Below are 25,676 nucleotides of genomic sequence, written 5' to 3'. Positions count from 1 at the left end.
GCTCCTCCAGGATATTGAGTTGAGGGGCTACTCAGAGGGAGAAAAGAGCTGTGGAGTGAGGAGGGGAGTGTTTATTAGCCTGATGGAGCTGTGTGTGATGCCTTTCTCGTGGTTTCAGGCTATTATATATATTTTTTTGTGGATGTAACATGTAAGAGTATCAGAAATGATCCATCTGGGCAAAATCCATGGTGCTGGATTTTCCAAAGAGCTCAGCTTGCACTTTTCAATACCGAGAGAAAAGGGAGGGGGGGAGGGAAAAGGCAGCTGAATTTTCAGGAAGAAAATGCCAGCAGAGCTGCACTCAGCAGGGGGAAGATGGATGTTGGCTCTTCTGAAAATTAGGTCCTGTGCTAGGCTGGGGTTTTGGGGTTGTTGTCTGGTTTTATCTTTGGTGTGAACTTCCAGCTGTGCTGTGTACATAAAATAAATTGCATGTAACAACAGCAGCACCACATTTGCTGTCATTATTAAGGTGGCTTGCTGAAGTAGTTTCACAATTCAGTGGAAGCAGAAATGGAAGTGCGTGTGTTCCCCCAGAGAAGGTAGCCACCAGCTGCAGCAGCCAGGTAAGGAGCACTGCTGCTGTGTCTGGCTGACCTCGCTTGCTCCGTGCCCCTTTTGCTGTGACTTCCTCTCTGATGAGGTACTTCAGTGTAAAAAGGGGTGATGAGGAAATGAAGGGTTCAGCCTGGGGCAGAAAGTCTGCTCTTTTCCAAATCAAAGGGCAGAAAAGGTGACGATCCTTGGAAGACAGCAGATCTAACTTCTGACTTCCACCAGCTGATGTTAACCTATCAACCTTGGCTCAGGATTGCTTTTTATTCAAGAGTGTGGGGTTTAGGCAGGGGTGGTTGGTTCTGTCCACACAGCAGACTCTGTGCAGAACATGAAGCTGCTGAGGGAGCTGCACCTCCATGAAACATCATGGGAAATACTACCTGAACCTCACATCATCATCTTCAGTAAGGCAAAGCGCAGGGTCCTGTCCCTAGGCTGGGGCATCCCTTGATGTAAGACTGAGAGCAGCCCTGCAGAGAAAAACTTGAGGGTGCTGGTGGGTGAGAAGCTGGACATGAGCTAGCAATGGGCACTGGCAGCCCAGAAGGCCAATGGCAGCCTGGGCTGCATCCAAAACAGCGTAGGCAGCAGATGGAGAGAGGTGATCCTAGCCCTCTGCTCTGCTCTGCTGAGACATCACTCAGAGTGTGGTGCCCAGCTGTGGGGCCACCAGCACAACAGAGACATGGACCTGATGGAGCCATTTCACAGGAGGAACATAAAGATGACCAGAGGGCTGGAGCACCTCAGCAATGGGGACAGGCTGAGTGAGCTTAGATTGTTCAGTCTGGAGAAAAGAAGGCTCCATGAAGACCTTAGAGCTGCATTTCACTATCTGGAGGGGACCTACAGGAAGTCTGAGGAGGGACTGTTCAAAAGGGTCTGTGGTGATAGGATGAGGGGCAATGGTTTGAAACTGGAGCAGGTTGGACATCAGGAGAAAGTTCTGCACAATGAGTATGGTGAAACCCTGGAACAGGCTGCCCAGGGATGTGGTTGAGGCCCTATCCCTGGAGACATTCAAGATCAGACTCAGTGTGTCCCTGGGCAGCCTGATCTCATTGGAGGTGTCCCTGCTGAGTGCAGGGGGATTGGACAAGGTGACCTTTGAGTGTCCCTTCCCACTGGATGTAATCTGTGAGTCTGTGAAAGTGTTCTGGTGGTGATTGCATAAGTCTACCTGCAGGCCAGTGTGCAGCCCTGCTGTGAGCTTAGGCCAGGTTTCCAGCTTGTGTCAGGTGACAGCTGAGCTCCTGGGTGTTGCTGATGATCCTCACCCTTGCAGGCACCACCCTCAACACTGTGATTTCCAAAAAACAGCTCTCTGCTTGAAAAGGCCACATCTTGCTGGCTTGTGGTGGAGAGCCTACTCCTGAAGGTGTGTGTAGAGGGCAGCAGAAGCTCTGTGCTTCGTGTGCATGTTGGTGAGCCCTCAGAGTCCTACTCTGAACACAGACTTTATTCTGTGCAGCCTGGAGGTGCAAAGCGAGGGGGATGATGTTTCTCTCGTGGGAAGCCTTCGGACCACACACAATGTCTCTAAGTCAGGTGTTGAGTCTAAGTCCTTCTCTAACAGTCTGTGTGTCTTGTGCTGCAAACATGAATGCACCTGTCTTGATGTTTCTTCTGAGCTTCTATTCTTCCAATGTCTTTGTGAACTCGTCCCTTAGTAGGAAATCTCTGCAGTTCTGTTCTGCCACAGCCTGTGGCCTAACCAGCCTTTCGACCACCCAGGGTCCTACTCTGCAGTCTCCAAGGGACAATTTGCACTATCCTGTCTTTGGGTGGGATAAATTGTCCCCTATCACCATGATCCTTGGTGATTACCTCCATCTATACAGCTTCTGAGGAAGCAACCGTTCCTCTTCATCCTGCATTTCACAGAAGGTGCCTCAATTCACAGCTTTCTGTCATGGCAGCCCAGTAGACAGACTCAACACAAATGCCTCTGGCTCAGAAAATTTTCCTCTCCAAAAATGCCCAAGCAAACCCAAATGTGGCTTTGCAGGAAGATTTGCAAAGACCTAGAGGGAATATTGCCAACTCTTATTGACTTGAGGGGGTCATCAGGGTGGTGGCCTGTGCTGGAGGCCTCTCTCTAGGAGCTGGCTCTAGAACTGCTCTTTGTGTGGCTTTTGACTTTGCCTAGTCCAAAGAGGAAGGAAGTGTGAATTGACTTCCACTACTCAACCACCTGCCTCTCCCAGGAGAAGAGAACTGCAACACAGCCTTTCTTAGGTGACTTTTTTCTCTTGAAACAGGACTTACCACAGCTAGCAGAGTCCTTGGCCAAAGGTGATGCTGACGCTTTGCTGTCCAGCTTTTCTCCTTGGCCAGTGATCTGGGTCAGATCCTGTCACCTCTCTGAGATGGTGTTAAGCATTAAGGAAGAAAAAAAACACAAATATGGGGAAAATTAAATGTCATAGATTTGTAGAATGGCTCAGGTTGGAAGGGACCTTAGAGATCATCTACTCCAACCTCCCCCGCCACGGGCAGTGATGCCTCTCAACTAGACTTTGGCTGCTCAGGGCTTCATCCAACCCCACCTTGAACACCCCCAGGGAGGAGGCATCCATAATCTCCCTGGGCAACCTCTTCCAGAGTCTCACCACCCTCATGCTGAAGAACTTCTTCCTCAGATCCAGTCTCACTCTGCTCTCCCTCAGCTTCAAACCATTCCCCCTTGTCCTGTCTCTAGACACCCTTCTAAGCAGTCCCTCTCAGCCTTCCCGGGAGCTGGCAGCGGTCAGAGGTAGGCGCTGGCAGCAGCTGCAGTGCCAGCCGCGGTGTGCGCGGCGGCATCTGCCTGAGCAGGCCCTGCAACCAACATCTGCTTTCTCCCACAGGGATTTGAGGCGGCTGGGAGTGACACTTGTTGGTCACCAGAAGAAGATAATGAGCAGCCTTCAAGAGATGAAGGTCCAGTTGGTGAATGGGATGGTGCCATTGTAACTGGGTTTTAAAGTCACTTCCTCAAAGTGGGTGGGTCCTGCACTTTGTACACTAGCCCTCAGATTTATTTTGACTAAAAAAAAACAAAAGAAGAGAAAAAAAAAAAGAGAGAGAGAGAGAGAAAAAGGGAAAGTCAGTGCTTTCTACAACTGAAAGACCTTGGCTTCTGCTTCAGTGTCGATAAAGCAGTGGTTGACTTCCAAAAAAAGTTTTCCTTTTCTTCTTCTTTGTGTCCTCATTTTCCTGAAGTTGATGTAAGATGCATGGAACATGGAAACGAATCTGCCGTCACGTGAGGTGAACTCATCTCTTAAGCTTCAGCCAGGACAACCAGAAGCCTCCCCACCACAAGCTGGGAGATACCTGTATCAAGAGGGAGAGAGAGCTCTAAGTAAGCCTAGCAGCTTTCCATCCCGAGTCGCAGCAGCGCACGGTCGTGCTTCCAAGGACTGCCTTGAGCAGAGGAGTTTTGTGGCCATCCACCCAGCGGGCTCCCCAGAAGCTGCACTTTGCTGGAGTTGCAGCTTGGAGTTGTAGGTGTCTCCAGGAGTGTCTTGAAGAGCAATATTGATTAGAGTATTTCTCCATAGAGATGTTGTTTTGTAAATGTAAAGAAAAGGATGGGGGGTAGGGGGGTGGAGGGAAGGAAAACAATAATAAATGCTGTTACACAGCATGAAGTTCCAGAGGCTGGCTGGTGTATAAACATGGTGCTTGCTCCATGGTGGCAAAGGCAACACAGGGTGTATATTTTGAGGGTTGGGATTTTGGTTTTGGTTGGTTGGTTTTGATTTGTTTGGGGGCTTTTTGCCCCCCGCCGTGTGCCCAAGTTTGTTTGCTCTTCTGGGAGGACATTCGTGCAGAAGATGTATACACTGTACAGTTTGCTACACATCAAGTACAAGACCTGGGCTCTTTCCTTGGTTTGGCCTTTTTTTTTTACCTGCCCCTTTCTCTTTGGTTTGTCTCTCTTTTCTGTTACTGCTCTGTCATTTGGGTGGGTTGAGGGTTTTGGGTTTTTTGGTTTGGTTTGGTTTTTTTTGCTGCTGTTTGCTTTAGGCAACATCTGAAGCCTCTGGGAGGTTTGGATCCATGGATCAGGTAGAATCACGGAATTGCTTCAGTTGGAAGAGGCCTGTAAGCCTCCTCCTTTGAACTGTTCAAGGCCAAGCTGGGTAAGGCCTTGAGCAACCTGATCTGGTGGGAGGTGTCCCTGCCTATGGCAGGGAGGTTGGAACTGGATGATCTTTAAGGTCCCTTCCAACCTAAACCATTCTGTGAATCACCAAGTCCAGCCCTCAACCCAACACCACCATGGCCACTAAACCATGTCCCCGAATGGCACATTCACACATGTCTTAACCACCTCCAGGGAGGCTGACTCCACCACCTCCCTGGGAAGACAGCAGAGACATGGAAAAACATGGCAACTTCTCCTCTGGGTGGGAGATGCTAGAAAGCAACCAATCAACCCACACAGCCACTAGGAGGGGGGACCTGACTCCAGCATCTCATCAGAGCTAGAGGCAGGTCTAATTGCAAAGCTATAGATCATAGAGGCCCTGCCACAACATAGAATCATAGAATGGTTAGAGTTGGAAGTGGCCTCCAAAGGTCATCCAGTCCAATCCAACTGCAGTCAGCAGGGATATCCTCCACTAGAGCAGGTTGCTGAGACTCTTGTCCAGCCTCACCCTGAATACATCCAGAAATGGGGCCTCAACTCCCTCCCTGAGCAGTCTGTTCCACACAGGTCTGTGGGTTAAATGGAAGATGTGAAGTGCCCCAGATTAGCAGTGCAGTGAGGGTTTGCTCCTTTGAAATCCATACCTTTAATTTCTGCTTCTTCTCTCATTAGCCTGGTTTGAGACCATCACCACCACAGGGAGATTTTGCATGTAGACCATTTTCGTAAGGGGCTTCTGTCCTAGAAGGAGTCTGCTTAATTAAAAGATGTTGCCCCTGACTTCCTTTCCATCATGGACTGGGGACGCCCAGAAGGAGAGAAATAAAACACTTGATTCTCAGTGGCTTCCAGTGACAACATGGCATTAATTTCCACATGTATGAGTCCTGCTCAAAGACAGCGTGGGATTGCCTCCTGCAACTAGAAACAAGACACAGACCTGCTGGAGTAAGTCTGGAGCAGGGCCACAAGGATGATCCAAGGGCTGAAGCACCTCTGCTATGAGGACAGGCTAAGGGAGCTGGGTTTGTTCAGCCTGGAGAAGAAAAGACTCTGAGGAGGACCTTAGCGCTGCCTTCTAATACCTGAATGGAACCTACAGGAAGGCTGCAGAAGGACTTTTCGTGAAGGTGTCTAGAGACAGGACAAGGAGAATGGTTTGAAGCTGAGGGAAAGCAGGGTGAGACTGGATACTAAGAAGAAGTTTTTCACTATGAGAGTGGTGAAAGTCTGGAATAGGCTGCCTAGGGAGGCTGTGGATGCCTTCTCCCTGGGGGCGTTCAAGGCCAAGCTGAAGGAGGCCTTCAACAGCCAAGCCTAGTTGAGAGGCATCCCTGCCTATGCCATGGAGGTTGCAATAGATGATCTCTGATGTCTGTTTCATCCTGAGCTAATTCTCTGATTCTATGAACAGTGTTCTAGTCTGGTAGCCATCACCCACTGCAGCCCTCACCTGCTTCTCTGAAGCCCAAGAGAGAAACCACAGTGTGGTTTTAGCTGGAAGGAAGGAGTCTTGCTGTTCCTCTTCTCATTACAGGAGTTAAATCCTGTAATGAGAAGATGCAGTGTGGAGGGGAGGTTATGGTCACCCAGCACGGAGATTTTGCAGCACCTCCTCCAAAGTGGTGGTATTATTCAGAGTACTGTGCTGTTCTAGGTTGTGTCTCTGGGCATTTTCAGTTTGAGTATGAACCACTTCAGGGTAGAGCACAGAGATGAGGTAAGAGCAGGGTAGCCTAACATAGTCACATTAGTGGCATCCCATGGGAGAGAAGGTTCCATGCATCTTGGGGTGACATGGGCTGAGGTCAAAACTTGGTTGGAGCTGAGAACTGTGTGTGAATTAAATGTGTGAATTAAAGCTTATGCTGTTTTCAGAGGGATCTGAGGGCAACCTGATCCCCTGAAAATCCCACCAAGAAACAGTTTGGAGCTGTCCTCCTTTTGTTGTGGGTAGGACTAATCAGGGCATTTAATTTGGTTTTGATCCTGCTCTGGCCAGGGGCATTGGACTGGATGATCTTTTGAGGCCCCTTCCAACCTCTAACCTTCTGTGATGGCTTCTGTGATTCACAGCTTGAGCTTTCTCTTTTTGAAGGCTTTGGTGAAGATAAAGATTTAAAACTGACCCAGCAGAAGGCAGGTATCTGCTGGTTTTGTAGATACACTGCTGCCTCAGAAGCATCTTGTAGCTTCCTTCCTTTGTGGTAATGTCAACACTGACTTCCTGCAGCTTCCTCCACTCCTAGTGCTACAAAGCCAAGCTGAAGGAGCTCAGCCAGTGCAAGAGTGTGTCCTTCACACCTATCAGAAGCAGGTGTTGAATGTCAGCTCTTGCAGAGGTCTTTATTCCATTTTCCCCAAGCCTTTGGATGAGACTTGGCACAAAGAATGGTCTCTAAATAGAAAGGGAAAGGTATAGGATAAGGTTGGGTGGGGTTTTTATCCTTACCAGCAGGGCTGTCTTCATTTCAGCAGAGCAGTATTTGGCTGTTCTAGAATGACCTCCTCCTCTGCCAGCTTCTTCCAAACTCCTTGGCAATGGGGAGAAATGGGAGGGAGAGGAGGCACAGTGAGGTCTGACGGTGTGGTTTCTCATCCTCTTGGTTTGTACTGACACTCCCTGGACCACAAAAGGTGGGGAGGAATCAAGACATCACAGTTTCAGCTGCGTGAAGAGATTTGTCATCCGCTAAGTAAGATCATTAGAGCTCTCAGCACAACGGCTTGGGATTGTTTGTGCCTCCCTGCCTGCCACACTGGGCAAAAGAGTGCCTGGGAAAATAGGAACAACTCCTTTTGTCAGCAGGAACCCTTGGGTTGCCACCCACACCCACCAGCTACACCCAAAGACAGGCCAGAAGCAAACATGCTGCACTTTCTGCCCCTTGTCTCTGCTGGGAGAGTTGGGTTTGGTCCTTTTTCGTGGGGTTACAGTTGGGTATGGTCCTTTCTCATGGGGTTACAACAGCAACAAGCCCCCCTCCTTTTTTTTTCAGCATTTGTGGGATTTTAAAGGTGTCTGAGCTATGGCTGGGATGCATAGCAGGTGCTGGAGCAACCTCCAAAAAGGATGAACTAATGGAAAGCAAAGTGTTCTGAAGACAGGCCACATTTGTAAATAGAATGCCTCCTCTCAGTTCCACCAATAAACAACTACAGACCCTTTTCTACTTCTTCCAAGAGCTGTTACTGCCACAGGGCTCTGTGTAACTGGCCTTGTCTCCCAGCTAGAACTGAAACAAAATGGGCTAGGGTCCAAAAGTTCACAGCATCTATGCCTACAAGCAAATTCCAGAGACAAGGGAGAGGAGACTTTATGGTTCCCGTTCCAGAACTGCAAATATTTTGGGTGGGACTGAGGCACCCTCAGTAAGTGTGCAGATGATAGCAGCTGAGTGGTGTGGTTGATAAGACTGAAGGATAGGATGGGGCCATCCAGAGGGACCTAGACAGGCTGGAGAGGTGAGCTGAGGAGAATCTCATGAGGTTCAATAGGGCAACATGCAAGGTCTGCACCTAGGTTGGGGCAATCCTCAATATCAGTCCAGAGCTTTGCAGAGAAGAACTTGGGAGTGCCAGTTAGGGAGAAGCTGGACATGAGCCAGTTCTGGAGATGCTCAAGGTCAGGCTGGGCAAGGCTCTGAGCAACCTGATCTAATACAGGATGTCCCTGCTGACTGCAGGGGAATTGGACTGGATGACCTTTGGAGGGCACTTCCAATGCAAACCATTTTATGCCTCTAAGATCTATCTTGGGGTGCAGCAGAATGAGGTAACAGTGATCTTTTACTGGTTATTCTGCTCTGTAAGCACTGTAGATAGATTTCCTGCCTTTGGTCAGGCCAAGGGCTTCACTTTCCCAGCCTGCTGCAGCTGGTCTAAGGAGTATTTAGGTTGAGTTTTGGTTTGTCCTTTTTTTCTGGTATATTTTGCTGCTAATTGTGAGGCAGGTATTCCAAAAGACCTAGGGGAACAAAAAGGCTTTTCATTCTGCAAGAAGGAGGTTTTGCCAAGCATGACCTGTGTAGAGGGAGCCCTTTTGTTGTGTAGCTGTCATCCAGAAAACAAAAAAACAACAAAGAAATGACCTGAGTGTAAAAAGGAATAGCTGGCTGAAAAAAAATCAGTTTAAAATCATAGAATCAACCAGGTCGGAAGAGACCTCCAAGATCATCCAGGCCAACCTAGCACCCAGCCCTAGACAGTCAACCAGACCATGGCACTAAGTGCCTCATCCAGCTTTGCTTGAACACCTCCAAGGATGGTGACTCCACCACCTCCCTGGGCAGCCCATTCCAATGCCAATCACTCTCTCTGGCAACAACTTCCTCCTAACATTTCTTCTGTCCTCCTTTGTTAACAGAAAGAACCAAAACGTGCAGGGAAATTTCTTGAGGGGTATGAAAATGAAGGTGAAGTCTTTGAGGCTATGAAAATGGAGGGTTTGAAAATGAAGGTAAATTTGGGGGGTATGAAAACAAAGGTAATTATTTTTCAAGGAGAGAGAAGAATGAAGACTTTTTTGTTTGTTTTTGGAGGGTGTGAAAGTGAAGATAAGTTCTTGGGGGGGCTAAAAAAATGAAGGGTAATTTGGGGAGGATGTGAAAATGAAGGCAATTTGGTTTTATTCAGTGTTGAAGATAGCTCAGAAGGTCTCAGTGATGATGGAACTGTGACTGCATGGATGGCTGTGATCCTAACAGTAGTTGTTAAGGTAGATTTAAGATACACCAGGAGTAGTCTCGTGCTTGGATCTCAATTTCTCAATCCTTTATTGCAGTGGCTTAGGGCAGGAGCTTGGTGCTGCTTGGTTTAACTGCTAGGAGACTGTAGCCTGGCTGTATTTATTCCTCCCTTTCCACCTCCTTCCCTCTCACACCTCCTCAGATGCTCTCTGTGCATTTTGTTTGTGTACATGGCTGGGCAGTTTTGTTTGCTTTCTTTTTGTTTTTCTTTGGGTTTGTAGTGCAAGATGCTGAAATTTTCTATTTTTTCATAACAATAAACCCCTTTGACTAATGGAGACATCCATTTGTGGATCACACACACCCTCCTCAGCCTTCCACAAAGCCTCAGGTGTTTCCCCTTGGAAAGGAAATAAATTCTTTTTGTCTTTTTCTCACCTATAAATGCAGGCTTTGGTGCTGATCTTGTGCTTCCTGAGGGACAGAGTGGCCTCTGGGACAAGGAAGAATTGGGGCAACCCTTGGTATATCAATCCAGGCTGGGGCGTGATGAGACTGAGAGCAGCCCTGCAGAGGACTTGGGGGTGCTGGTGGACAAGAAGCTGGACAGGAGCCAGCAATGGGCACTGGCAGCCCAGAAGGCCAATGGCAGCCTGGGCTGCATCCAAAACAGTGTGGCCAGCAGATGGAGAGAGGTCATTCTGCCCCTCTGCTCTGGTAAGGCCTCACCTGCAGTGCTGTGCCGAGCTGTGGGGCCCCCAACACAGGAAGGACATAGACCTGCTGAAAAGAGTCCAGCAGAGGCCAGAAAGATGATCAGGGGGCTGGAGCACCTCTGCTATGGGGACAGGCAGGGACAGTTGGGGCTGTTCATAACAGAGAAGGCTCCAGGGAGCCCTCAGGGCTGCATTTCAATGTCTGAAGAGGACCTACAGGAAGGCTGGGGAGGGACTGTTTAGAAGGGCCTGTGGTGATAGGATGAGGGGCAATGGTTTGAAAGTGGAGCAGGGGAGATTTAGGTTGGACATCAGGAGGAAGCTCTGCACAGTGAGAGTGGTGGAACACTGGAACATGCTACCCAGGAATGTGGTTGAGGTCCTGTCCCTGGCAACATTCAAGAACATACTTGATGTGTCCCTGTCCCTGTGCAGCCTGATCTAGTTGGAAGTGTCCCTGCTGCCTGTAGGACATTGGACAAGATGCCCCTGGAGGACCCTTCCACCCCAATACAATCTGTGACTCTGTAGACCCCGTGTGAAGGCATCCTGCCTTCTTGTGGGCCGTTCCATCTCCTGGTTTTATTGGGGGGGAGAAGAACATTCTACTTTTCATTCTGGTTTGTGGGGCAAGGCACCCGTCAAACCCACCAAGCCTTGGAGCAGCCCTTGGCCTTACCCTTCCCCATCCCTCAGAATTGCCAGGACTTGGTGCTTTGTTTTTATTATTTTCTTTCCCCCCCAAGAACTGAACTTTTTTTCCCTGACGTGTTTGTGGGGTTGGGGCACTCTAGCAGACTCATGGCCAGCCTGACTGCATGCCACCACATCTCCAAATCCATTCTTCCTTTTCCCATGGATTCAGAGGCAACTTCATACTGCAAAGGAGTGGCTGGCCAGCCTTGCAGAGAGGAGAGAAAAGCCATGAGTGGGAAAGGCTGAAAGATGAGGGGAGAAAAGCTCGGCCTGTGTAGAGGCAGTAGTGGGCTGGCAGCATCATCTGGCTCCTGTGAGATGACAAAGGGCAGACACAAGGATGCTTATTCTCACTATGGCATAGAAGCTTGTGGAGGGAGTCTTTAGGGACTGTGAAGAGAGACTGAGAAACATGGAGCTATTTAGCCTGAGGAAAAGAAGACTAAGAGGAGATCTTATCAATGAGTACAAATATCTGAGGGGTGGGTGTGAAGGGGATGGGGACGATCTCTTTTTGCTAGTCCACAGCAGTAAGACAAGGAACAACAGCTACAAATTGGAACATAGGAGGATTCAGCTCAACACGAGGAGAAATTTCTTTACAGTGAGGGTGATGGAGCACTGGAACAGGCTGCCCAGAGAGGTTGTGGAGTCTCCTTCTCTGGAGACTTTCAAAACCTAAGCAAACTACCCTGGGTGACCCTGCCTCAGCAGGGAGGTTGGACTGAATGATCTCTGGAGGTCCCTTCCAACTTCTTAAGTTCTGTGACTTTCAAGACCTATCTAGATGCATTTCTTTGTGACCTGCCCTAGGTGACCCTGCTCCTGCAGGGGGGTTGGATTCAATGATCTCCAGAGGCCCCTTCCAACCCCTACCATTCTGTGACTCTGTGTTCCCTGAAGCTGAGGCAGATTCTGGGTTGCACAGAATCACAGCCTGGTTTCTGTTGGAAAAGGCCTTTAAGATCATTGCGCCCCACCATTATTTCACTCTACCAATCCTGCTGATGAGGAACTGTGGGTGAAGCAACCTCCACCCTCCCACCCATCCGTTTTACCAAGCACGTACAACATATGCCCTTCTCCAGACCTCGAGGTCCAGCTTCCTCCTGATGCTGGCAAAGATGAATTGCCAAAGAATCAGGCCATGCTGCTTTGGCTGCTTCTTAATGCGCTTGAGGGTGACTTTCAAGGGGCCCTGTTGACTTGAATAAATCTATCTCGTTCTTGCATCTTTTCTGCTCACTATTCCTCTCAGTGGAAGCAGCCTGTCACAGGGTGTGCATTCCACGCTGCTCATGCAGTCCAGCCCATAAAAAATACATGAAGAGTCCCTCGCCCTTTTCTCCCCACAGCTTCATAAATCTTGCATCACTTTCTGCGCAGCAGCTCAGCTTCGGGAGGCGATGAGGAGCAGCCTCTCCACTGCTCCCGCCCTGGGGCCTCAGCCTGCTCTGGGAATGTCAACACTGCAGGTGCAAATCCACCCAGGCTAGCAAAGGTGTGGGGATGTTCAGCCCTGGTTTTATTTGATTGCCTAGGAGCTCATTTACCACCCTGCAATGTCAGCAGCATGGAGGTCAAAGAGTCAGAAACTTGTTTTGGTTGATGGAGACCTCCAGGATCATCAAGTACAACCATCAACCTAAGACCACCATGGGCCATCTTACTCTGCAGTTTGATTTGGGGTTGCCCAGGGAGGTGGTGGAGTCACCATCCCTGGAGGTATGTCCTAGTGTGCATTTTGCCCTGCGACTCCAGGGACCACCATGGGCAGTGACACCTTCCATGAGATCAGGTTGCTCAGAGTCTTGTCCAACCCGGCCTTGAACACTGCAAGCCCATGTCAAAAGTCCCTCCCCAACTCTCCTGCAGCCCTGGGAGGCTGCTCTATGGTCTCCTTGGAGCCTTCTCTTCTTCAGGCTGAACAACCCCAAACCTCCCAGCCCATCTCCATCGGGGAGGCTCTCCAGCCCTCCTTTATACTTGGCAAATGAAGTATAATCAAGTGGAGAAGATGATTCCTTACACCTTGCAGCTCTAACAGAGCTTTTGTTGACTGCCAAACTCTTCCAAGTTCCCCTGTAAGCAGCCAATGGATGAGTTGCTGCTGGCAAGGATGACATTGCTCCTTAAGCTTTTCCTTTTCCCCACTGTATAACCAAAAGTCAGCAGCAAAACTGAGACAGGCAGCCAGACATTTGCTGGGCTTGCTCTCAGTAAAGGCCAGTTTTATTACAAGAAAATTGAAATCCTGTCGATGTCTCTTCTTCAGGTGCTGTGTTTCAGGCCTGACATTTAAACATGAAACTCCAGGCTCCAAACTTTAATCACTGACTGCTCCAGAAATACAAAGTGGTGTGGAGCTGCTGAACAAAAAGAGGTGTGAAGGAAAAATGGTATTTCACTGGGGGCAAAGAGGGAAATGATGCATTCATTTAAAAAGGGAGATAGGGCAGTGCTACTCCCAGCCAGCCAAGCAGTGTCCTGAGATGTTTTTCCACCAGATGTGTTCAGAGTCACAGACTGCATTGAGTCAGAAGGCATCCTTAAAGTTTGTCTTGTGCAATCCCCCTGCAGGCAGCAGGGACACCTCCAACTAGAGCAGGCTGCCCAGGGACACATCCACTTTGAGCTTGAATGCCTCCAGGGATGGGGGCTCAATCACATCCCTGGGCAGTCTGTTCAAGTGTTTTACCACACTAGTATTTGAAGTGGGCTGTAGGAGAGCTGGGGAGGGACTTCTTCGAAAGGCATGGAGTGACAGGTTGAGGGGTGATGGCTTCAGACTGGAAGAAGCTACACTTAAATCAGCTGTTAAGACAAAATTAATCCCCATGAGGGTGGTGAGGCACTGGAACAGGTTTCCCAGAGAAGTTGTGAAGGCTCCAAGCCAGGGAGTATTGAAAAACAGGTTGAATGGGGCCTTGAGCAACTTGGTCTAGTGGAAGGTGTCACTGGCCAGAATGGAGGGGCTGGAACTAGGTGATCATTAAGGTCCCTCCCTTCCAGCCCAACTCACTCGCTGACTCTGTGATTCTGTACTTATGCACATACGAATATAGGAGCTTTTGGCTAGAAATGTGATTCCTGGTTTTCACCTGAACCCTTAAGGGAAAGCAAAACAACCTCTCCAGGCTCACCAGGCTGAGGAATTCCACGCGGAAAGGGAGCTGAACATGTGCTAATAAGCAGCTCCTGAAGAAGCCTCATTGAGTGAATGCATTCAGAGCCTGTAGAGCTAAGTGCTTGCCACAGCAAGAAGAGGAGCTGATTCCCCTCCTGTGAATTGCCTAAGCACACAATAAACATCTCTTTTCTGTCTGCTTTCCCCCTTTTTCTAAAGCCCAGCTGCCTGCTAATGCCTGTAATGACAGTCCCACCAGGGATCAAGCCTGAATTCCTATTCATATGCAAAAATCATATCTGAAAAACTTTAGATTTGGCCCAAATAATGGCGTCTGCCTTTCCCAATGGAGGAAATTCCAGCTTGCTCTATTTGTCCTGATCAGTGCATGCCAGATGTCTGCAAAAAAGAGCGGGGTGATTATCCCTCTGTGTGAAGCCAGAGCTGGCAATAAAGGAAGGAGGCTGCTGGCACCCCTGCGGCACTCCACCTCCACAGAGGAGCTTGGAGAAAGGTAAAGCAGTGAGTAATCGGTGCAACCTGGACAGCTGGACAAAACTGAGCCTAATGAAGGTCAACAGGGCCTCCAAGAAAACCAGGGAGGGGCTTTTTACAAGGGCTTGTACTGAGAGGACAAGGGGAATGGGTCAAGATTGAGAAGGGCAGATTCAAACTGGAGGTTAGGAAGAAGTGTTTTACACTGAGGGTGGTGAGACACTGCAACGGGTTGCTCAGGAAGGTTGTGGACACCCCCTCTGTGGCCTTGAGCAACCTTCCCACAGCAGGGAGTCTGGAACCAGATGATCTTCAAAGGCACTTCCAGCCTAATACATTCTGTGAATCTATGAGAACGTGTAGATGCCTGTACGTGGGGAGGAACAGCACCATGCACCAGCAAGAGGTGAGGGGCTGACCTGCTGCAGAGTAGCTCTGCAGTGAAGGACCTGGGAGCGTTGGCTGATAGTAAGTTACCCACAGCACATTCTGGTGGACCAGAATGTGAAAGGTATACTTGGATGCATTAAGAAAAGTGTGGCCAGCAGGTTGAGGAACCTGGCTAACTCAGGCAGACAGTTAGACCCTCAGCCCAGCCAGCAAAGGTGATGTTAGAGCAAAAAAATCAATTTCCTAACCTGTTAAACCGGGGGGCCACCAGGCCCCCCGGCCTTTGTTGTCACCACCACCAGTCACCCAGTGCGCTCCATAAGGACTCACCAGTGATGACAGGAGGAGGATCCCTCTGCCCAGATGGGCAAACTTGGGGCTTCTGCCTTTCCTGGGGCCCATTATAAAGGGGAGTGGGCAGGGAGGGCAAAGTGGTCACACCTGGGGTGGGAGGAGACTGCAAGAGAGCCCAGGTGCTCTGGGTTTGGGGGAAATAAGGGGAGGTGCAGTGTGGGGTGGGAAAGGGGCAGATACGGTGGAGGAGGGGAGGTGGTGCTGAAAGGATGGAGGTGGAGATGGAAAGAGGAAGATGGGAGAAAAGGAAGGAGATAGAGAGAAAAGGAGGGAGATGGGAGAAAACAGAGGAGATGGAGAGGAAAGAAGTGAGACAGGGGAGAAGTGGGATAAAAAAGTAATAAAAATGAAAACTGGACTGTAAAAAGAAATGTGGTCCTGCTCTGGCAGGGGGCTGGACAGGATAATCTTTTGAGGTCCCTTCCAGCCCCTAACATTCTGTCATTCTGTGTGATTCTCCCCCTCCACTCTGCCCTGCTGAGACCACATCTGGCACAATGCTGGCTTAACTTGAGGCAGCTGTTGAACAACAGCCCCACCTCTTTCTCTTCTGGGTAACTTTCCAGAAACTCTGTGTGGTCCAAGGGGTTGTTGTGACACAAGTGCAGGACCCAGCACTTGTCTTTTGAACCTCATGCAGTTGGCCTCAGCCCATCAGTCTGGCCTGTCCAGATCCCTCTAACAGATCAGCGCTGCCATGCAATTTGGTGTCATCTGCAGACTTACTGAGGGTGCCTAAATCCCCTCACACAGGTTATTGATAAGGACATTAAAGAGAACTGGACCCAGTGCTGAACCCTAGAGAGCAGCACTGGTGACCAGTCACCAACTGGATTTAACTCCACTTCTCATCACTCATGGGGCCCAACCATCCAACCAGTTTTTTACCCATTGAAGCATCCACCCATTAAGCCATGAGCATCTCTATGAGGATGCTGTGGAACACAGTATGATTGTTTTATTTGGGGGAGAAATAGCTATAAACATGAATTGCTAATGGAAAACCAAAACCTGAGTTGATTTCTCCTTTGGAAGGTTCAGTGGTCACCATGAGGTCATCTGGGGGGGGGAGCTGTGTGGGTTGTGTGTGGTGGGCAAGTCGTTTTTCAGGCTGGATAGTTGCCTTTGGACCCTTTGGAGTGGAGGTAATTTAGGAGGGAGATAGATAAATTTGAGGGGGTTTCCTTTTTCCTAAGGAAGGGCAAGGGTCAGGAGAATATTTCTTCCCCAGTGTCTCAAGAGAAATGGGGTGATGAGGCAGCAGCAGTCTGTTAAGAGACTGAGGGATTTGTGCTGGGGGGACTCTGTGCTGAGCCTCACAGCTGGTGCAGGTGGAGCTGCAGCCATCAGAAGTCGTAACAGTCCCAGTGGAAACATTCGGCTGCAGTAAAAGCAGACATAAATCTATTATGCCTGCGAATACAGTATCAATATTTACAGAGGGAGGTCAAGGAAGAGAGCTCTGCTTGGGAAATGTCAGCTTCAGAGCAGGAGGAGGAGGCATTGGAAGCATTTGCATTCATGTTGGAGCATTTCTCCCCCAGGAAAAGAGGCTCACAGCATCCCAGAAAAGCTGAGGCACTCCTGTGCCTTTGCCAGGTGGAACGGTGCCTCTTAGAACCACAGACTCACAGAATCAACCAGGTTGGAAGAGACCTCCAAGCTCATCCAGTCCAACCTAGCACCCAGCCCTATCCAGTCAACTAGACCATGGCACTAAGTGCCTCATCCAGGCTTTTCTTGAACACCTCCAGGGATGGTGACTCCACCACCTCCCTGGGCAGCCCATTCCAATGCCAATCACTCTCTCTGCCAAGAACTTTTTCCTAACATCCAGCCTATACTTCCCCCAGCCAACTTGAGACTGTGTCCCCTTGTTCTATTGGTGGTTGCCTGGCAGAAGAGACCAACCTCTACCTGGTTACAGCCTCCCTTCAGGTAGTTGTAGACAGCTCACCCTCCTGCCAAAGGGTGAGTTCCTTCCTCCATCCTTGAGCTGAGCTTTTGCCTCTAAGTCAGTGAGAACATCAGGCACAAGTGGCTCATGAGTATCTGAGACGGTCCAAGCTGGGATGTTCATGGGCACCCAGCACTCAGCAGTATCTATGCACATGGCCAGACAGATTGGAATCCACAGAGAGCCAGAGCCAGTGGTGTTGGGGAGTAGCAGAAACACCTTGCTGCTTGCCTGTGCAGCAGGGAGCTGTGCCCACAGCTGACTGGAGGGAGCTGCTCTTAGGAGAGGCTGAGAGACCCGAGGCTGTTCAGTCTCAAGAAGAGCATCCTGAGAGGGAATCTTCTCAATGCTTACTGCTATCTAAAGTGTGAGAATCAAGAGGATGGGGCTGGGCTCATTCCTGTAGTGCCCAGTGATAGGACAAGGAACACTGTGTACAAGCTGGAATACAGGAGGTTTGACCTCAACATGAAGAAAAACTTCTTTGCTGTGAGGTTGCTGGAGCCCTGGAGCAGGCTACCCAGAGAGGCTGTGGAGTCTCCTCTGGAGATTTTCAAAACCTGCCTGGACACTGCAATCCTGAACAACCTGCGAGGTGAGTTGGCCTGGATGACCTCCAGAGGCCCCTTCCAACCCCTACCATTGTGGAATTCTGGGATTCTGTGACTAGACCCAAAGGCAGTCAATGTGGGGAGCTGAAGGGGTTGAAAGAGAGGAAACCTCTGCCACAGCACTGAGTTAAGGGGAAGGTGCAGAGTGTCCCATCTCTGCCCCATGTTGCTGGAGTGGCAAAGGACAGCTCAATGACCCACAGAAAGTCACTGGGTCCTCCAGCTTCAATGTTATTGTTTGTAGTGGGTAGATATTTCCTCGATGGCCATTTCCCTCAGAGCAGGTTTATTAACACATGGAAATTGGCAACGAGCTTTGGCTGGTTTCTGCCAGTCAGAGCTGCAAGCCAAGTGCTGGGGATTTATTCTGTGGGGAAACTCATGATGTGCTCTGCCTGCCCTGTCAGTCACCAGTGATTGAGTTGATACTGATACTGATTAGGAAACCAAATCACATTGTGTGCCCAACACCTGAGCACAGAGAAGGATGTCACCACGGAGCCTCTGTGTGTGTGTGGCAGGGGGAAGACTTATTGTGGCCCACAGAGCAGCGAGCATCATCTCTGTGGGAAATTAAACCCCACTGGCAATGCTTCTTGTTTCTAGAGGGTCTGTAGCCACATAGTCCACGTGCCAGCTTTTTCCCCTGGCATGATCAAAGTTCCTTTAGGTCTCGGAATTCTCATTCTCAGATTGAATTGTCTGGCCTGACCCATGACCCATGGAGGAAGTTGTGTGACACTCTTCTGGTGTCCCATCCCTGTTTCTCCTTCCACTTCTGGCACTGGATATCTGCTGCCAAAAGCACCAGCAAGGGACCAGGAGGAGCTGCTCATGTCCAGCAGGCAGCAGCTCTGGAGGCTCTTGGGCTCATGCCATGCCACAGAGAGCTCTGACAGTGCCACATCTCCTCCTGTGTAAGGATGGACACAGGACCCCCTGTCATGCCAGAGTGACCCAAGGTGGGATGTGGAGCCCTAGGGAGAAGCTGAGCAGTCTGTACTGACGACCATACTACTGCCTGCTTGGCACACGGGGGACAGTCCTGCCTGTGCCCACTCACTCAAAGACACTGAGGGAACTTCATGGCTCCAGCTAGACTGTGGTTTAAGGCTGGTTGGTTCAGTCCCACTTTTTTTCCAGGTCTAGTTTTCAGGTGGCTCCAGTTTAGTCTGTTTGCAGGTCTGGCTCCTGGACAGCTTCAGCTCCTGGACAGCTCTAGCTCCTGGACGACTCCAGCTCCTGGATGACTGCAGCTCACGGACAGCTCCAGCTCATGGATGACTCCAGTTCATTAAAGTCTCAGTTCAGTTTTGCCTCTAGCTCATTCACAGCCCCCATTTGTTTCTGCTTTGGCTTGTTTGAGGACCAGCTCATCAATGGCTCCAGTGCATTTCTGCTGGAGTTTGTCTGCAGCTACTTTTCATTTCCAATACATTTCAGCAGCAGCTCCAGTAGTTAATCTGTGCTTGTTCAAACAAGCTTGGCTTTTGATGAGGCTGTAAATCAGTCACTGCCATAACCTGTGCATGACTATGAGCTGTCATAATTGTACATTGTCCAAACATGGACTAAGGAGTTGATGACTTCCAGCTGTTGTGCACACTGAATAAGCAGTTGGATGTGAAGATGCTGTAGAAAGTATCTTTTACCCACCAGAGACAGACATTTGATTCTATACACACCAAGCTCCCAAGCTTCAGGGACCAACACAGCCAGATCCCCTCTCTCTGAGGTCACTTCCAACCTGAGCCGTTCTATGGTTCTGTGATTCTATGAGGTGTTCCAACTGAGAATCCATTCTGGACTATAAACTAAGTTCCTTCCTTGATAGCAAACGTTCTCAAGATAAAATTCTGACCTAAACTGTGGCCACTATCACCTCTTTAACAGCAGTTTTTACTGCATCACATGCCTGGCAAAACACAGCTAGCACAGGGCAAGGCAAGCCACTGCCAAGAGGGAGAAGGCAAAGGAGCCCCTTTTCTTGTGTGCCTTGAAAATGCACTAAGTGTGATAAAACAGGCCTTTGCAAGGGACCTCTGTGAATTATGGTCCATTGTCAGAAATGTTGCACCTAATTAGCAGCCAAAGATTCCAGAGAGAACAAACTCTGACATGATGGAACGGCTGTTTGCAGAGTCTCAGCCCACAAGTGTTGTGATGCTGGCACAATTATTGATGTGACTTCTAAATTAAATTAATTTAAAGAGGGAACCACAGCACTGGGTTTCTAAATGAAATGAATGTTCAGCAGCTCATGCCTCTTTGGCACTTGCTTACTCACTGCAGCTTTTTCACTTGGAGCACTTTCAGGAGATACAGTTATGGCACTTCATCTGCTGTAAGTCACTACTACTGTGAGTATTCTTTGCACTGTGGTAAGAGTTGGAGTCTTTGATCGTTGCCTTTTTATGCATAGAAAAACTTGTGTTACTCCACTCCATACTCCAGAACTTATGTTACTCTGGCTCAGACAGAGCATTGGAGGAGTGGTCTCAGCAGAGCAGAGGAAAGGGGCAGAATCCCCTCTCTTGCCCTGCTGGCCACACTCCTCTTGCTGCAGCCTAGCACACAGCTGTCTTCTGGGCTGCATGAGGGCACTGCTGGCTCATGCAGCCCAGCAACCAACATCCTCAAGTCTCTTTCTTCAGTGCTGCTCTCAACCCACTCTGCACCCAGTCTGGATTTGTGCCTGGAGTTGACCTGACCCAGCTGCAGGACCTTGCACTTTGACTTGCTGAACCTCATGCGGTTGGCAGTGGCCCACTTCTCCAGCCTGTCAAGGTCTTCTGGATGTCATCTCTGCCCTCAGGTGAGTTCAGCACACCGCAAGGTTTGATGTCATCAACAAACTTGCTGAAAGTGCTTCAATGCCACTACCCATGACTGGCGAGGAACAGTTGAGAGAACCTGGATTCTTTAGTCTGGAGGAGGCTGAGGGGAGACCTCATTGCTCTCTACAGCTCCCTGAAAGGAGGCTGGAGTGAGGTGGGGTTGGTCTTTTCTCCCTAGTATCAGGTGATAGGAGAGGAAATGGCCTGAAATACTGCCAGGGGAGGTTTAGGTTGTTTGTTGCAAGAGTGCTCAGGGATTGTAACAGGCTGCCTAGGGAAGTGATGGAGTCACCATCCTTGGAGGTGTTCAAAAACTGTGTGGTCATGACACTCTGGGACATGGTTTAATGGCCATGGTGGTGTTGGGTTGATGGTTGGACTGGATGATCTTAGAGGACTTTTCCAATGGAAACAATGAATTCTTGATTCCACAATTCTGTGATTAATTCTCTGTTTATCTCTCATTCTAACATCCCTGCTCCTACACACACTATATCTGCAGACAGGTGATGGGATCATGGGTTGTGTTCACAGCAAGAGGAAACACAGATCTCAAGGTGAGCATTACTGCTCTTAGCCTGGAAGAACTTAGATCAGCAGCTTCAAGCTTTAATGACAAAGCAAGGACCAGAGCATGGGTCCCACAAATCACAGTCCAGTGCCTTCTTCACTGGACCACAAACTAGATTGCTTAGAAAAGCTCCTTAAAATCTATGTAGCATGAAGTTTTCACCTCTTGCTCCATCAGGATCAATAGGACAATTCCATCCTGCAGAGCTATGTTCTACTAAAGCTCCAAAGACTGATTAGAACAAAAGTTTCAATAGCATATTTTGGTGATCCCATTTATTATCCCACATGGCTTGACATGCTGTGGTATATTGCACCTATAAATCAGTTGCAGCAAATTATTTAATGATGCATTAAGTGTGGAATTTCACATATATTACAGTTCTTTAGCCAATGTTCAATGCTTCTGCAACAGCTTAATCCATCCCAGAAGTACTGAAGCAGGCACATTCATCCATCATCAGAGTGCACACAGTCTTCTCTTTGCTCTCTTTATGTTATTAAAGCCCTCGATCTACAAGCATGGCATTAAATAATTCCCTACAGCTTTTCCCCAACACTGTCCTCACCCTTGTATCTCATACCAAAAAAATCATGTCAATCTCTGTTAGACTCTTGCTCCCCTCTGGCACAGCCTAAGCCTGCCATGGACTTGGCTGTGTTGTTGAGAAGTCGTAGATCATAGAATCATGGAATAGTTTGGACTCAGAGGGACCTGAAAGATCAGCTAGTTCCATCTTCCCTGTCATGGGCAGGGACATCTCCTACTAGACCACACTGCTCAAGGTATCATCCAACATGACCTTGAACACTTCCAGGGTTGGAGCCTCCACAGCTTTTGCAGACAACCTGTTCCAGTGTCTCATAATCCTCATGGGGAAGAATTTCCTCCTAGTGTCTAATCTAAATCAAACTTTTTCCAGTTTGAAGCCATCACCTCTCGTCCTGTCATTACAACCCCTTTGTAAAAAGCCCCTCCACAGCTATCCTGTAGCCCCTTCAGGTACTGGAAGGCTGCCCCAGAGCCTTCTCTTCTCCAGGTTGAACAGCCCCAACTTTCTCAGCCTGTTCTCATAAGAGAAGTTCTCCAGCCCACCGATCATTTTCATGGCATACTCTGGACCCTAAGAGTTTCCATGTCCTTCTTGTGTTGGGGGATTCAGAGATGAACACAGTACTCCAGGTGGGATTTCACCAGAGCAGAGTGAGGACATCACTTGTCACTTGCCTCTCTTTAGACATCAAGCCACTGACCCTGACCACATTTGGTGTCTGTGTAAGAGACTGAATTGTCTGAACTTCCAGAGATGTCTAACTATGCACCTCACCAAGTTCCTCCATTTGGGGGAAAATCCTTACAAACTTTATCTATTAGGATCTTGTGTGATCATCTTTCCATCCCCTTTCAGCTGCTGCATAAAACAGTTTCAATCCTGGAGCACACCGTGAAGAGGGATGATGGATGTCCCTTCTGCCATTTGTCACTGCCAGTGCAGAAAGACAGAATAACTCACTTGTGGCCATTCCTCTTGGCAGTTGTCCCTCCTCTCCGCTCACTCACAAAGATAAATGCTGCCACAGCAGAAGACAGCCCTGAGGCAGCTCTTCTGTACAATATACAAGGTTGCCATTGCGTTGTAGAGCATCGGTTTTACAAGGTCCTCTCCGCTGGCTGGTGCGTCTTCTGCTATAACATTCATCCTCATTTTCCTCTGTGCTCCTGCTTCTACCTGTTCTGTACCTCCTCTGCCTGGTAACAGTTTTGGTCCTGCAGCTCAGTGCTTTCTTCTTCTCCTTCTTTAGAAATGAAGTACAGCTCTCTGAAGCATTGTTGCTGGCTCTGGATATCCTTCTCAGACCAAACCTCAGTACACTGGGTTTGATAAATGGAAGCACTTTGTAAAATCAGTGTGGTCTCTAGGAGAGGAAATTGGGCTGGAACTCTGGAGGCAATGTGGAAACCAAGAGCCTGCATTTCAACAGCAGACAGAGAGAAAAGGGCACCCCAGCTGCCTTTCCTAAGAGCAGGAAGCAGGTGAGTGGGACCAGAACAGATTTCTGAAGACCCAAAGTTTCTCTCTCAGTTGAGTCAGAAGGATGTCTCCAACCAGCAGGCTACCTTAGCACCAACCACTGAGCTGAATGACAGCTGCAGATTATGTCACCCACACAGGATCCATACTCAAATGTATGCACAAGATGCAGGAAGTAACATTGGAATAATAATGTGGGAAAGGTGAGGGAGAGACCCGCTAGGAAGGGAAGGTGACTCATACTGGCACATACTATAAGGGTGATAACAAACTGAGTGGTGTGGTTGGTAAGACTGAAGGACAGGATGGGTGCCAAGCAGAGGGACCTGGACAGGCTGAAAAAGAGGACTGAGGAGAATCTCATGAGGTTCAGCAAGGCATTGACACCCACTCCTCAGACACTAGTAAGCATTCATAAGGTCCTGTCTCAGCCTTCTCTTCCCCACACTAAGCAGCCCATGCTTCTCAGTCTTTCTTCACAGCAGAGATGTTCAAGTCCCCCAGTCATACTCACAGCTCTCACTGGACTGTCTCCAGTAGCTCCCTGGCAATCTGGAGAGCCCAAAACTAGGCAGAGCATTCCAGATGCCCAAACCGTGCAGTTCCTGCCTCTTCACAAGCACAAGTGCATCATCACCTTCTACATGGGAAGTTCAGGTGACACCTCTGACAGGAGCATTGTGGCTAAAAGCAGAAGGATCTATTTGCTGGGCACCCACTTGCCTCTGAGAGCCAATTTTGGATGCTCTCTGGCTGATCATTCCCTTCTGATGTCCTCTGTTTGCTGAAAGGCACTAAGATGATTATTGGGAAAGCTTCTCATTTGAGTCATATCTCTCTCTCTAATAAAATCAGCTTTATGGTTTTGCAAGCAGGAAGATTTATTTTCCCCTCAAGATAAATATTGATAAACCTGCTTCAGTCAATATGTTCTGTTTGGATTTGGGGGAGAAGTGAAGAGTCTGATATCTGTTTTTTATCTGCACTCCAAACACCTCCTGCTGCTTTGGCAGATGAAGCAAAACTAGGTTTTACTCATATCACTGAAACACTACAGAACAGTTTGTAGTTGGAGAAGGATGAGGAGAAGGACTTGGGGGTCCCAGCTCATGGCAATGGCCGCTGGCAGCTCAGAAGGCAGCTGTGTGCTGGGCTGCATCCAAAGCAGTGAGAGCAGCAGGACAGGGAGGGGATTCTGCCCCTCTGCTCAGCTCTACTGAGACTCCACCTGCAGCACTGCACCCAGTTCTGGTACCCCCAGCACAAGAAGGACATGGAGCTATTGGAGAGGGTCTAGAGGAAGCACAAAGATCATCAGAGGGCTGGAGAACCTCCGTTATGGGAACAGGCTGAGGGAGTTGGGGCTGTTCAGCCTGGAGAGAAGGCTCCAGGGAGACCTTACAGCAGCCTTCCAGTACCTGAAGAGGCTACGAGAAAGCTGGGGAGGGACCTTTGACAGGACCTTGTGGTGACTGGATGAGAGGCAATGGCTTTGAGCTGGAGGAGGGGAGGTTTACACTGGAGATTAGTATAGAAATTGTTTCCAGTTAGAGATACTGAAGAGGTTGCCCTGTGAGGCTGCGGATGCCTCCTCTCTGGGTGTGTTCCAGATCAGGCTGCATGAGGTCTTGAGCAATCTGGGCTAGTGGGAGGTGTCACTGCCCATGGCAGTGGGTTGTAAGTAGATGATCTTTAAGGTCCCTTCCTACCTAAGCCTTTCTATGAATCTATGAGGCTTCCATAAAAGCCTCATAGCCACATTTTCTATGGCCACCAGATTTATGGTGGGTTTGGCTTTCAGACAGGGAAGTTTTGGGTCAGATGGGGCCTGGTACTACTGTTCTAAAAGGCTGTAGCTCCATAAAACAGAGAATCTCTCTCCATTCAGAAGGACCAGCTAGAGAAGTGGGCCCAGGTGAACCTCTTGAGGCAAAGTGTCCTGCACCTGGGTTGGAACTATCCTGGGTTGGAACAGGCTGAAGTGATTATGAGATTGAGAGCAGCCTTGCAGGAAAGGACTTGAGGGTGTTGACAGGTGAGAAGCTGGGCATAAGCCAGCAATGGCCACTTGTATCTCAGAAGACCAAAGGCAGCCTGAGCTGTATCAAAAGCAGTGTAGCCAGCAGATAGAAAGAGGTAATGCTGTCCCTCTGCTCTGCTCTGCTGAGGCCTCCCCTGCAGTGCTGTGTCCAGCTCTGGAGCCCCCAGTGTAGGAAGGACATGGACCTGTTGGAGCAGGTATGGAAGAGGACCATGAAAATGATCAGGGGGCTGGGGCACCTCTGCTGTGAGGGCAGGCTGAGGGAGCTGGGGTTGTTCAGCCTTGAGAAGAGAATGCTCTGGGTTGACCTAATAGCAGCATTCCAGTACCTGGAGGGAGCTACAAGAAGACTACAGAGGGACTGCTTCCAATAGCCTGCAGTGATAGGGTGTGGGGCAATGGTTTGAAATGAGAGAAGAGCAGATTGAGACTGGATGTTAGGAACAAGTTTTGCACCAT

At 49.2% G+C, this 25,676-nt stretch overlaps 1 protein-coding gene across 9 annotated transcripts in view; it reads left to right on the top strand.

The window, feature by feature from the left end:
- EPHA5 (EPH receptor A5) overlaps positions 1-9,835 on the top strand; it is a 220,036-nt gene extending 210,201 nt beyond the window's left edge. For all 9 annotated transcript variants that reach the window (XM_064148552.1, XM_064148551.1, XM_064148550.1 and 6 more), the window contains one exon: positions 3,411-9,835. In XM_064148552.1, coding sequence (XP_064004622.1) covers positions 3,411-3,516 — 106 coding nt within the window. In that variant the 3' untranslated portion in view covers positions 3,517-9,835. The remainder of the gene's footprint in view (positions 1-3,410) is intronic.
- Positions 9,836-25,676: the final 15,841 nt, after the last annotated feature.

Source organism: Pogoniulus pusillus, chromosome 9, assembly GCF_015220805.1.
Source record: "Pogoniulus pusillus isolate bPogPus1 chromosome 9, bPogPus1.pri, whole genome shotgun sequence".
NCBI lineage: Eukaryota > Metazoa > Chordata > Aves > Piciformes > Lybiidae > Pogoniulus > Pogoniulus pusillus.
Note: the sequence above shows the minus strand (reverse complement) of the source record. Positions and strands in the feature narration are given on the sequence as shown.